Source organism: Xiphophorus couchianus, chromosome 17 (genome assembly GCF_001444195.1).
Source record: "Xiphophorus couchianus chromosome 17, X_couchianus-1.0, whole genome shotgun sequence".
Lineage (NCBI taxonomy): Eukaryota > Metazoa > Chordata > Actinopteri > Cyprinodontiformes > Poeciliidae > Xiphophorus > Xiphophorus couchianus.
Window position 1 is genome coordinate 11,945,044 of NC_040244.1, and position 12,975 is coordinate 11,958,018.

At 40.7% G+C, this 12,975-nt stretch overlaps 1 protein-coding gene across 2 annotated transcripts; it reads left to right on the forward strand.

The window, feature by feature from the left end:
• The first annotated feature begins 476 nt into the window (after positions 1 to 476).
• On the forward strand, positions 477 to 12,879 carry nudt4b (nudix (nucleoside diphosphate linked moiety X)-type motif 4b). Of its 2 annotated transcripts, XM_028044173.1 has the most exons (6): positions 477 to 694; positions 787 to 912; positions 7,051 to 7,161; positions 8,904 to 8,948; positions 9,110 to 9,197; positions 9,527 to 12,879. In XM_028044173.1, the coding sequence occupies exons 2-6, from the start codon at positions 817 to 819 to the stop codon at positions 9,745 to 9,747; spliced, it is 561 nt and encodes a 186-aa protein (XP_027899974.1). In that variant the 5' UTR covers positions 477 to 694; positions 787 to 816; the 3' UTR covers positions 9,748 to 12,879. The 2 variants fall into 2 exon arrangements, with proteins under 2 accessions (XP_027899974.1, XP_027899973.1); XM_028044172.1 differs by having other exon boundaries at positions 478 to 912.
• Positions 12,880 to 12,975: the final 96 nt, after the last annotated feature.

The following is a 12,975-nucleotide window of genomic DNA, read 5'->3' on the forward strand; positions in this document are numbered from 1 at the left end:
CAAAATGAAGTATTTTAACCCAGAATATTACAAAAGTAACAATACCCCTTAAAATTCTTCACATTTTTTATATTACAACCAGTCACTCCAGTGTAATTTGTTTGGATTTTTCGCGTTGGACCGACACAAAGTGAAGTGACTTGTGAAGCAAAAGTTTTTACTAATAAAACATTTCCTTCTGTAGTAAACATGGTTTATACATCCATGTTGGAACAATATTACACACCGAAAGTAGAATGTAAATAAACCTGAGCAACATGAGATATACAAAAAGTAAAAACTCCTAAATGACATCTTTGGACCTTTTTGTCCCCACCGGAGACTGCACAGCCACAGGTCATCATGTGAACTGCTCCTGCTGCACTGCTAGAACATGTCAGCCTTGTTTTGAGCAGCAGATTAGCCCCGCCCACTGACAGGCGCTCAGCCAATGAGCTCCTCGCCTCCCTAGAGCTCCTGCATGTACGGATCCAGAGGAGGGCCAAGAAGGTGTAGCCTTCATAAGATCTGTCCCTGTGGGAACTTACACATTTACCGCTGGCTGGAGCTCTTTGAGCTTTATCTTTTTTTGACGGGAGTATTTTTTATTTTTTCGTTTTGGAGGGTAAGCTGAATCACAGGGTTGTACGACTGGGACATCTCTTGCATATATACCTCGTCACCCAGCTGATGACAGATCATCTTGGACGCAAAGGCAAGCGGCGATGCGTCGGCACCGCTGTTAACTCTTTGGACACAAACTGAGCTGAAGCTTGGTGTTTTTTTTTGTTGGTTTCTATCTTCAAGAAGGGCAGAGGAAATCTGGAATCCACAATAATGAAGCTGAAACCGAACCAGACCAGGACGTACGACGGAGAGGGTTTTAAGAAAAGAGCGGCGTGTCTGTGCTTCAAGAATGAACGGGAGGAGGAGGTACGAGACCCCGCAGCGGGATAATCTGTTACATTTTCAGCGGGTGTGTTGTGAGGTTGCGCGGTCACAGATAAAAAACTAGCCAAATCCGTTTATTCCACATATTGGCTTTCATTTTTGCTTTCACTTTTGCGGTATTTGTGTCCGTTTGTGTTCCGTAACGCCTCGACGTGAGCCTGCTCTGTCGCCGCCGCCGCTGATGCGCCCGGGGCCAGCCAGTTTGGGCTAGTTTGAGGAGTACGACGTTGAGGGGGAAAAAGGCGCCGACGTCAAGTCACGTATTTAAACGACTGAACAAATGACTGATTTTTGCAAAAATAAAACCCCCAAGTTGAAGTGCACTTTTGGAAATACGCTATCACAACCGTTAAGCTTTTATTTTGAAGGTTACCATTTGACACATCCTGCTAGCTGTCTGCTAGCTTGAGGGAGGTAGAGGACCGCGAGGGCGAGGCTTTCGGTGTTTTAAAGCAGTTTATCGTCCCGCATTTAGTTAAGGGACAAGTATACGAGCCATGGATCTTTTTTCTAAATCTAGAAATCAAATATAGCTTCATGCAATAACTCTAAAGTTGCGTTTGCATCTGTGACGGAGAGGTAGTCATTTATGAAAGCCGCTGCATCCCGCCGGCCTTCAGCAACCAGCTGCGTAACAGGCATGTTCACGAGTTCTTAAAGGGACAGTAACATATAAAAACAGATATTACAGTAATATTCTCTCTCCAAAAAAAAAACAAACAATAAAACAAACTAATACAAATGTAAAATATAATGTCTGTTTTGGCTAATCACGCCATGGATTTCTTGCTTATGAAAGCTTTTTGGCATTGGGAGGTTACAGAAATTCTTGCTTTGATAAATCTTTATTAAAGTTAGACTGATCTAATTTGGCTCTAATCAAAAAAGCAGTGAAATAGTCTTTTACTAGACTACTATGTTGGAAGTCAACTTCAATAATGTTTGTTTCATGATATGTGGAATATACAGATCATTAAAACAAGCTTGCTAAATGTTTTGTTATGTGGTGTCCGGAGTGTTATTAAATATACCAGAATAGTGATGAAAGTTTTGTCTGACAATAGTGGGAAATATTAAAAAGACAAAATGCGCCCACCTCAAACTTATAAAGGATGACTTTCAATCGGGTTCTACATGTTTTTAAGAGATTGCAGAGAAAAACAACAAAAATCAAGACAAGTTTTTGACATGCATGACTATTTTTTATAAAGAGGAAAAGCAACATAACGTAAATTAACTGTACTAAAATACAGGTGATCTAATATTTCCTTTGCTTCCTTCACTGTTTTGTCTCCTGTGTGTTTTGTTTTTGGTCACCCTGAGATTCACATTCATGACTTGTTCTTTAAATTTGTCAGTCATATTCACGTCCATATGCCAAACCCATATCCTGCATATTCCCGTTGGTGTAATTTTAGCCCATGGCATAAACAAAGTTTTTACACCTTGTGCAGTTATTGGTGTCGGCAGAGGGGCGGCCACTGCCTGGACGTTCCAGTGTTTGGCTTTACAACACCGCCAGCTTCTGTGTAACCACACATGCTCACACCCTGCATCTCTGCTTGAATCTGCAAGTGTGAATATAGGGTTGAAATTTGTTGGATAAGTCAGTCAAGACATCTGGATACAGTATGCGTTTGTGCATTCATGGAGCAGCTTTAGACTTGCTGCAACACCTTCTATCTGCACTCCCACCCAGCTTTTCTTAGAACATACAAAGCGCCTTGTTTTTATCTTTTTCTCCAAATTTCAAACAATGTTTACCTGGAAGAAACTTAAGGGAAGACTTGTTACAGCACAAGCATTTCTCAGAATTGTCAGGTTATGACAGACATGGGTACTCGTGCAATCGTTTGGAGGATACAGTAAGAGAACCAGCAGGATGCTTTGATTGTAACCAAGCTTTGCGTCTGATATCCGGTTTCCTTAAACTCACGACGTAATCAATTCTTCTCAGACACATGACACCTGGCTGTTGTTTAATTGGAGCTGCGCACGCTGTCGGGTAGTTTTGTTATGGAGAGGAAAAGGAGAAAGTGGAGCCCCTAGGTCACGATACCCTGTGACAGCAAGTGAGCAAACCAATAACAAGTTGGACAATGCAGAAGGACAGCAGTGACAGCTTAATTGCATGAAGCCTCTGTTATTATTTTATGTTGTAACTACCCAGCGTTGGGTGAAAGAAAGCCTTTTTACTATCTCAGGGTTTCTCCAGAGTATTATAAGCCTGGCGGGCCACCAGGCTTTACTTGTGCCCCCACCAGGCTAAGCATTGCTTATTTATTTAAGTCTTTTTAAAATGTTTGCATTTTTTTAAGAAGTGTTCAGGTGTTAATCTTCCAATCTTTCAATAACGCATAATTATCAAGTGATATTTTCACATTTCTGGTCAACGTTAAACATTTCTTAACTCGAAAACACAACAGGCCGTGTTTTTGATCGACTGCTCTAGCATCCAATCAAGTTTTCTGGGGGAACCCTTGCTATTTGTTTTATACTGTCCATTTTTAGAAAACTAAATTAATGTTTTCTGGAGTTTTCCAAGCTATGTGTCGGTCTGCAGCTGGCTAACCTGTAAAGTGATATTTATGAAATGTTTTCAGTTAAACTGACAATAACCGTCTACATCAGAAGGTGCCCTGTGTTTCTTTATAGGACTTGCCAATAGCAGCCTCGTACAAAAAAAAACCCCAACGAGAAAGAATTTCTGTTTGTTGTTGTCACCATAGGTTCCAATTAATAATGTTTAAAACCTCCTGAAACTGTCCATAATGTTGGGATTCGGTAGCAAAATCCTCAGAATGGAGAGCTGTTCACTGACCAGAGAAAAAAAATTACATTTATCGGTTTCAAATTGTCTCTGCTGTTTTGAAACTCATCTGATTGCAGTTTTTCTTTTTTACTTTCTTTTTTTTTTGAAGCATTTTAAAAGGCTGTTGCTTCGTGTTTAATCTCATCAGCGAACAGTAAATGGCATCCGTCCCAATTTAAGGTTGAATGTAACTCCTACGTTCCTGCCTTTAAAATGATATAATTACAACTTTTTCCTTGAAATAATAGAGTTTTATCTTGGTAAACTGAAGGTAATCATTCAACAGATGGATGTCTTACCCTTATTATGACAACCAAATTACAACCTAGAGGGTGAATGCTGCAGCAGGTTGTCAATAAAGTCATCCTGGGACAATTAAAAGGACATAATCAGTGTTTCCTCCCACGTTTAATGTAACCTGAAACATTTATTATGTGCATTAGTGGCTTTACTCCCATTTTAGCAGCTCCGATTTTGCACTTCCCATCAGTCCCTCCTCTTGGTGCCGTGCCCGCTCTCGCATTCAGAGCATCCTTTAATCGACAGCTACCAGGCGTGCCTCTTTAAGGAGAAGCAGGACGTGTTTATGTCCGCCGGAGTATCCGTGCCGGTTGTCCGTTTTAGGCGATGTCATCGCCTGGGTTTAATCATATATTCAGTTATTCTCTTACTCTAAAGCAGGATTTAAATCATGTTCAGATCATCTGGCTCGTCGGTGTTTTGATGAAATGTCGTCATTCAACACCGCAGCAGCGCTTCCTCTGAGGTTTTTCCTTCATCCTTATCCTCTTTATGAATGCATGTGGAGCTGCGGTAAGGTTTCAGCTGTCAGCTGACTGTTGACCCTGCTCTCATCATGATGCGAGTTATTTTGTTTTTGCACTTGGGGCCCACTTTACACCGCTGCCTGTGTAGTGTGAGCCACTGCTGCTTGGGAAAGCGCAGAGAAAGACAAATTCATTCCCTGGTAAAACAGTTTTGCTGCATGGTAAGTTTTTTTAAATGCACATTGACGTAAAAAAAATAAATAAATAAAGCCTGAATAAATCCTGTGCTGCTGACTGATCCGACTCCCTCTCTGGTGACAACAAAAAGATAAAAATGGAGCAAGCAGAGCAGAAATCTCTTTTGTCCCCGCTGCCACCGGAAGCCGTCCGGCTCTTGTTTTGTATACATCCCCACTGTCGGCTTGGAGCACGTCCCCTTTAAGCCCCGCTGGCTGCAGGCCGGCAGACTAACACTGTTGGACAGATAGGAATGAAAGAAAAAAATATATATTTTAATCGTGACACAGCTAAGCCAATAAAGAACCTGAAGATTCAGTAATGAAAAAGAAGCTCTAGGCTCCTGAGGGGATGTTTAGGCAGTCTGGGAAAGAATAGAAAATGACTGACTTTCCATGTCCTGGTAAATAATGAAAACTGTCTCCTGTCATATAAACTTAAGACAGCACTTTACAAGAAAACTCTGATATTTTGAACCCTTCCACATTTGCTCCCTTGACAACTTCTTACTTTTTGGGATTTTAATGTCTGGTGAAACAAACCGGGGGAATGGTTGTGAAGCAGAGAGAACATTAATGTCTTTGTTTTTTGACAAATAAAAACCGGAAAAGCATGGAGTGCATTTCTGTTCACGCCTTCTATGTGGGGGAGCTGAAGAAATCAGGCGGAGGAATCTGTCAATGGGACGAGCATTAGTCATAGAAGTCAGAGAGAACAAAGCTATTGTTGAAGGCCAACCTGTTTGTAGCTCACAGCAAGCTCTGGATGAGATCCAGAGTCGTATCATCCTTGTCGGATGAGGCCAAAATGATAGTTTTCGTCCAACTTACAAACAGGCATTTGTAGTAGAAAACTGCAAATGCCTGTAGAAACCACTGTGAAACATGGAGGTGGCAGCATCATGCTGTTGGGATGTTTTAAAAAAAGGGCACCCTGGAAGGAAATGTGTTGCAGAATGGGGGGATAACTAACTAGAGACTGTGGTAGTGTAGCAACCTTTAGCATACAGGACAGCTTTGATCAAAGTTTGAAATACTTCTAGATTCGTGGCTGTAATGTGACAAAATGTTGACTTTGCAAGTCACCCAACCATCCATATTCTCCATCGGTTGGCCAATCATTTATACATTTGTCCTTCTTTAAGTGTGTTTTGTGCAGCTTTTATTTTTAAAGATTAGCCTTGATGGAAATATATGTATAAATGAATTGAGCGCATTTGAGTTTAAGCTTTAAAAACCAACCTGAGACCTACTGAAAGTGTGCTAACCTCTGACCGGAATGGCTTCGGATTTGGACGTGAAGTTTACGTTTGCCCCTCACACTTCTCACCTCCCTGAGAAGACGTCACCTCCTGCTGTCAGCGGAAAACCATTTCTTCCTCTAGCGTAAATTAGAGAAGAGTTGCACCTATACCACAGCTTTTATTGTTTTTGTTTTTATTTTTTCCAACCCATTCCTCTGCTTCACCCTAACCCCTAACATTCTTCTTGCGACACCGAGGCCGGTGTCTGAGTTGGGGCTTTTGCGGCACGTGCCGGAGGCAGCTTACGGTTGGGTTTTGGCCCCCGAGAGGAGCCTCATCCGAGGGCCTCCTGTGACTGCTGCCACAATCCCATTAGAGAATGTAAGGGAAGCTATGCGAAATCCCTGTTTTGGATTAAGTGACAGCCTGACTCCTGCGGCAGATTACTGCCGATCAGCAGCTCGGTGGAGGTGGATTTCACCATCTGCTGCTCAAGCTGTTTCCGTCATCGACATACATTCACGCTCACTGATGTGAATTATATCTTAAGAGTTGATCCAACTTGAAGCGCTTTGTCTTCTTGAAACTTCTACTTCCTCCCCTGGTTTTTCTTAGTTAATACAGCCTCTAGCGATGTTGGGTGCTGGTATCTTGCCACCCACGGCCCCCTGTGGAAACATCGGCCGCGTTGACGATGGAGCAAATGTGACGATGTTGACAGCAGATTCTCTTATGTCTTGTTTTGATTCCTAAGACGGATCCTGCCACCAAACCTGCACAGGCGGATCTGATCCATTCGGATCGGTGAACACTGCAACAGTGGTGTAATTCGAGCCTTTAACTAGGCCTCACGGGGGGAACGCTGAGAATATCTTCGGTTTAGCTGACTTTGATCTGTGAGCAGCATCTCGGTTGTGTGTCGTTTCTGTTTTATTGCAAAAACGGCTGAAAATGTAGGTTATGTTGCGTCGGTTTGTACTTAAATGAAATGGAGGTATTTAAAAAAAAAAAAAAAGGTAAATGTATCGTGGTTAATCAACATGTTTTTTTGTTTTCGTCAGGTTCTGCTGGTCAGCAGCAGTCGGCACCCGGATCAGTGGATCGTTCCCGGAGGAGGGATGGAGCCCGAGGAGGAGCCCTGGGGCGCGGCGGTGCGAGAAGTCTTCGAGGAGGTCAGTAAATCTGTGGCCTCGTTTTTAATATCGCGGGGATTCGTGGTATGAGAAAATACAAAGTAGGCCTCAGAGTTCCTGCTAGATGGTTGTACACAGCTCTGTGTTTGAAAACAAAGCACCCTCTACATTTAATCAGAAGGAAGGTGGCCTGGCGACGATGTAAAAGTTTTAAAAATCCCACTTTAATATATTGTATATGTTTGGTTTTTTTTGTTGTCACCTTTTCCGTCCTATAAAATAAATGAAAGTGAGAGAAGTAATTAGTATTTTTCTTAGTAGATTTTAGGAACTTCCTTAACTTCATGTAGCATAAATGTGATTGGACCTATTTTGCTTGTAAATGAAAAGGACAAAAAGAACCTAAAATATCTGTGGAGATTGATGTTTTGTAGCTGTTATGCACTGTTGTCTTTCCCATTTTGAGGAGTGTCTAAAAGACACTGGCCTTTTTATGGCATATTTACATCTCAGAGAAACCGAAGGTCATAAATTATGAGTTAAAAGTACCCTGCTTCTCTAATGAACTTTATAAAAGTAAAATATAAATTAATAGGAATGGTTGGGGTTGCAGAGATTATTGATAAAACATATATTTTTATATATTCTCTCTAAAATGAACTACATTTTTATTGTTAGGTTGTGCTTTTGCAATAAAAAATAAGTTTCTTAAGAGTTTTTTTTTATTATTCATATTTATTAAATGGGCAGGGATCTGTGCTAAAACTGGAGACTTTTTTTTTTTTTTCTTTTTTTCTTTTAAGTCACACATTTCGAGTCGGAGGCCAGGTTTCGTCTCGAGTGTATTGCAAATTAAACAAATGTGATCCGAAGCTAAAGTCTCTCGGTTACCTTTTGCGTACTTTGGTTAATATACCCAGTGAGGGGGAGCTGATATGTTTGGAAGCGTGACACACCCTGACAAAACGATTTCCAAGCGGCTATGGTGACAGCAGCTCGGTCACTCGGGGGTCGCCCGGCGTTTCTGGGGTGTCGCTGTTTGGGAACCACTTGTTCTCTGCTGCGTCAGCCGTCTAAAATTGGCTACGAAGACCCCCGTGTGGCCTCGGTCGCCGGATGTCAAGCATGCTGAATAGCGGGCAGGGCACATGTCCTGTGTCCTGCCCGCTATTTGATATGTGTCAAGTACATCTTGGCTATTAAATAACCGTCATGGAAGATATAATGGCCTTCCTGCAATAAGGAGACAGCAGGGGTTTTACCAAGGCGATAAGACACTAGAAATGATAAATGTGGCTTTTATTGTGTAATGGACTCCATGTGGAACCCTCGTTTAACATTGTGTATGGTCCTTTAGACATTATGGCCCCTGAAAAGGGATGAGGGACTGGAGCCACAACAAACACAGCCTGTGTGTTTGCAAAAGTATCCATCCATTTTTACAATATATTTTCTGATGTCATAGCCTCAAATTTGACGTTTTTATGTGATAGACTAACACACGGTTGTAAATGATGATGTTTAAAGGACAATGATCCATGGTTTTCAGTCTTTCACATAAATGAGAAATGACAAAAGGGGTTAAAATAAGATTCAGTCAGTTTTATGTGTTAATCCCATACAGAATTTTTATTGTTTTGACAAAAAAATCAAAAATAATACTGGAGTGCTGCCCTTTTTTTCTTTTGTCGTGACTGATTTGTGTGGAGAGGCGGCTCACACCACACCCAGAGGGAATCTGTCTCTTCAGCTGAAAGTAAAACCTTTCGTTTGTTCCCCAGGCCGGCGTGAAGGGCAAACTGGGACGCCTTCTCGGCGTGTTCGAGGTAAGCTTCTTCTATATTTGTGAGACGAACAACCAAATAAATAATGCAGCACTTTTTAGATAACGAAAGGATCCTAATCTGCTTTTATTTACGCAATAAACTCGGCGCTAATCCTAAAACGTATGCATCGTTGTCTGTTTGTTTTTTCCTGTAACATAAAGCAAAACCAGGACCGGAAGCACCGGACGTACGTTTATGTTTTGACTGTGACGGAGACGCTGGAGGCCTGGGAGGACTCGGTTAACATAGGTACAGCATGGCTTTTATTTATGTGGAGGCCTCTCTGCTGAGTGGAGACTGAATGGGGAATACAGTGATAACAGGTGACTGCAAATCTAGGCCATGGATCTCAGCTGCGGCTGCAGTAAACCGCTGTCGTCAGAGCTGCAGATGGCAGCATTGGCGTGTCCAGAGAACACCTTCTACCTGCGTTACGGTGTTCTTTGTAGGAATAGAAGTCCAATTCTAGTGTACGCATCAAAACTGAAATATCTATCAAGTTTTTACTTATTGCAGCTCAGTTTCTTTTTTTCTGTTTAGCCTCCCAACATATTTATGTCCTCTGTCTCCATCTGCAGGCCGGAAGCGGGAGTGGTTCACCGTGGACGACGCCATCAAAGTGCTGCAGAGCCACAAACCCGTTCACGCCGAGTACCTGCGGAGGCTCCAGCTCAGCTGCTCCCCCACCAACGGGAACTCCATCCTCCCGAGCCCGCCTCCGAACGACAACTACCCTCACTACAGCACCACCACCGGCGCCCCCTCGACGGGCAGCGTGCTGGGCTCCTCCTGCAGATAGGACCTCTACCGCGCCGCCGCCTCGCCTGTCCCGGCTCGGGACAGTTCACAGGAAGTCTGTACAGTCTCTTGCATGAAATCTAAAAGACTCCTCAGAGCCTCGGCTCGCCTGTATTTATTATTTCTTCCCCTCGCTTCAAGACTGACCAAAGCTGCTGCCAGGACTGTGATGGAAGACTGAAACGTCTCTGATGCTGGCAAGATTCAGACTGCAGCGTTGGGGAGGGGGAAAAAAAAAAACAAGGATGGCTGGACACTGCTGGTGTGAATGAACTTTAACTATGGGATGCCTTATTGAAACTTTGTGCGAATGTTTTGATTCACTACCCGTCGCGGTTACCTTTTTAGCGGCGGCGTGCGGGCTGTGGGAAAAAATACAAATGAAAAGAGTAGCTGGTTGCAGCAACACATCGGTGTGCAGAATGTTTCCATGGTAATGTCATCAACGCACGATGGTAACGGTAAATATATTACACATGAATATTTATTAAAAAGAAAACACCTTCAAGTTCAAAAATCCCTTTGTTTCACTTTGTGTAAACTTTTTCTTCTTTTCTTTTTTTTACAGTTGTATAATATAAAGATAAATTAGCTATTAAATCTGCTTTCCTGCATTGCTTTTCAAAAGTAAATGAAGTTTAAAATGTACTTTTGGGGGGAAAAAAGCTTAAGTTTTCAATATGTTCTACCTCAGTATACTTAAACTGGACACGACCATCCTGTTCGGTGACCTCTTCTGACGCAATGCTACTAATTAAAGTTCAGCGTTAGGCGTTACCTAACTAGTGTGTGCACACCATCTTCTGCCTGAAGTGTTAAATCCAGCAGACTGCAGCTCTGGTGGATTTATCTGAGCTGATATTTCCAGATATTAAAGTAGAGATGCACTGATCAGTTAGTTGGCCAGAGATCAAAATCTGATTCTATTTTCTTATTTCTTCTGTGGTGAAATACCAACATATAAGACTTTTTTCTGGTTTTTTTTTTTTTTTAATCAAAAGCATCAAAACTAAAATCAGCCCCTATATTTGTTCGGTAAGCACACCACTAGGATTTCATTTAATTATTTTTCTATGTCTGGATAAGAATGGAAAATGTTCTAAGTTTGTTCCTTGTTGCAATTTTTTTTTTTGGAAAGAATCTGAATTTCTTAAAAATAAATATTAGTCGTCTATTTAAATAAACATTTTTGCATTTACATCAAATACTGAGATTCTGCTCAAGATGCAAAAGCTGTCATTTCACAACTTTGTTTTTTTTTTTTTTTTACTTCTAGACCTGCTGTCATTTTGATTTAAACAGACTAATCAAAGCTAACAAAATTGATCAGAAATAATATTGTCTATTAAAGAATCCCCATTTATTGTTCAACAGTTGAGCTTGTATTTGCCAAGTGGAGATATTGTATAGATTGCAAAATGAGAACTAAATTAGATCCAGATTCCAGAAAAGCTGAAATTTCCCTTTACCACCCTGAGAGGAGAACCAGAAGCCAACCTAGGCACCGGGTGGTTTATTGCTGCTGTTAGGAAGCGTGAGGCGTGTTTTGTTTTGTTTTTCTTTCTAATTTGTTGTATTCCTTTAAAAAAAAAAAAAAAATCTAAATCTGCGTCTGTAGTGGCCAGGAAATGTCTGATCGGTGCATCTCTATATAAAACAGGAGGACTTGTTTGAAATATCTTGAACGTGTTTCTCTGCTCTTTCTGCAAACGTCGATGTTTTCCCTCATACTTCAAAGCTGTCTGATAAAGTGATCCAGTAAAAAAGATGGATCTCCCTGTATTTGATTACTGATTTGTTTTTTCAAAATATCATTAGTTTCGAACAAAAGAAAAGATTCTACATATAAAAATTAAAGAAATGCAAACCCTCACATGATACCCTGAACTTTAGTTTCCCATGACATTGTTTGTCACCATAACTTTTTAGGGTTTTTTTTTTGTACGTTTCTGGGGGGTAAATGGAAATTTACTGCCCCTCAGCCAGGATGTTTTTGCGAGTCAGCATGTACAATAATCGTGTTATTCCGGTAAACGCATTGGAAATGGAGGGGAGGAGCAATAATCCTGGAAAGGTTCCTGCAGTCCAAATGCACCTATAGTTTGTGAAAATGCTTTCACAATGTCAAATCCAGATTTATTATGAATTTTCTGCAACATGTAAATTGTAAACGGATCGAAAAGCAAGAGAAAATATAACCTGTATGAAAATGGCCTCCCTACCTTTTACTTCGACAGCTGAATGAACACTCGATGTGTGTAAATAACTTTAAGAGGCATTGTAAAATGTGTTTTTAACCTGTACCTCTTTAATATTTTCTATATTTTTAAAAATGATGCACAAACAGGACGTGTACAGTGTGGGATGTTTATGATGTGAAGGCTGTGGAAAAGGAGAGTAGTGTCTCATTCATGAGAAAACACAAGGTTATTTTTAATTTCAAGACTTGTTTGATTTGATTTGATTTTTTTTATTCACTCAAACACCTGCAGAGCCTGAGTATACAATAGGAAGTCCCATCTTAGGTTGAGGCAAAAATGATTGTTTTTAAAATAAATTAAAAAACCGTAGAAACATTTTTTGAGAAATTTCAAAAAATACTACAACCTGAAATGTGTTTCCGTTTCCAACACTGGCAGACCAGACCGTTTAGTACGGTTAACTTTGGACATGTTTTCCAGACTTTTTCTTTCTTTTATGATCAATTTGAATTTAAAATTAAAATTAATTGTGCCAAATGTCAAAATTTGTGCTATACTAGGAAAAAAAAATCATCTATATGTTGAAAATTAGATAAGGTCCAATCATGAGTTTCTACAAAGTATTTAAAATGTTTTATGAAGGTTTATTTCTTAAAGACAAATTATATATATATATATATATATATATATATATATATACCATCTAATTGGTGGTTTAATTCTGCCTGAAACGAGTCGGCTGCGTGTGCCGAAACGCCGTTGAATGTTTAAAGTCTTAGCCAGTTTCCATCTGCTCTTATTCTCCTGTTGAAAAGCTTTTAATCAAGGCAAGTGAAAGTGTTCTTACTGTTTATCGTGACGTTGCGCGAAGCTCGATGCGAACGTGATCTGGGCTGGAAGGAAGAGATTGCATTAAAGGAAGAGCAACTGAACTCCAACTGTTGAGTATTCATTCGTTTTGGAAGACGTGTTGTGATATTAAACACTTAAAATCACTTTTTTTTAAAAAGACATTTTCAAACTAAGCG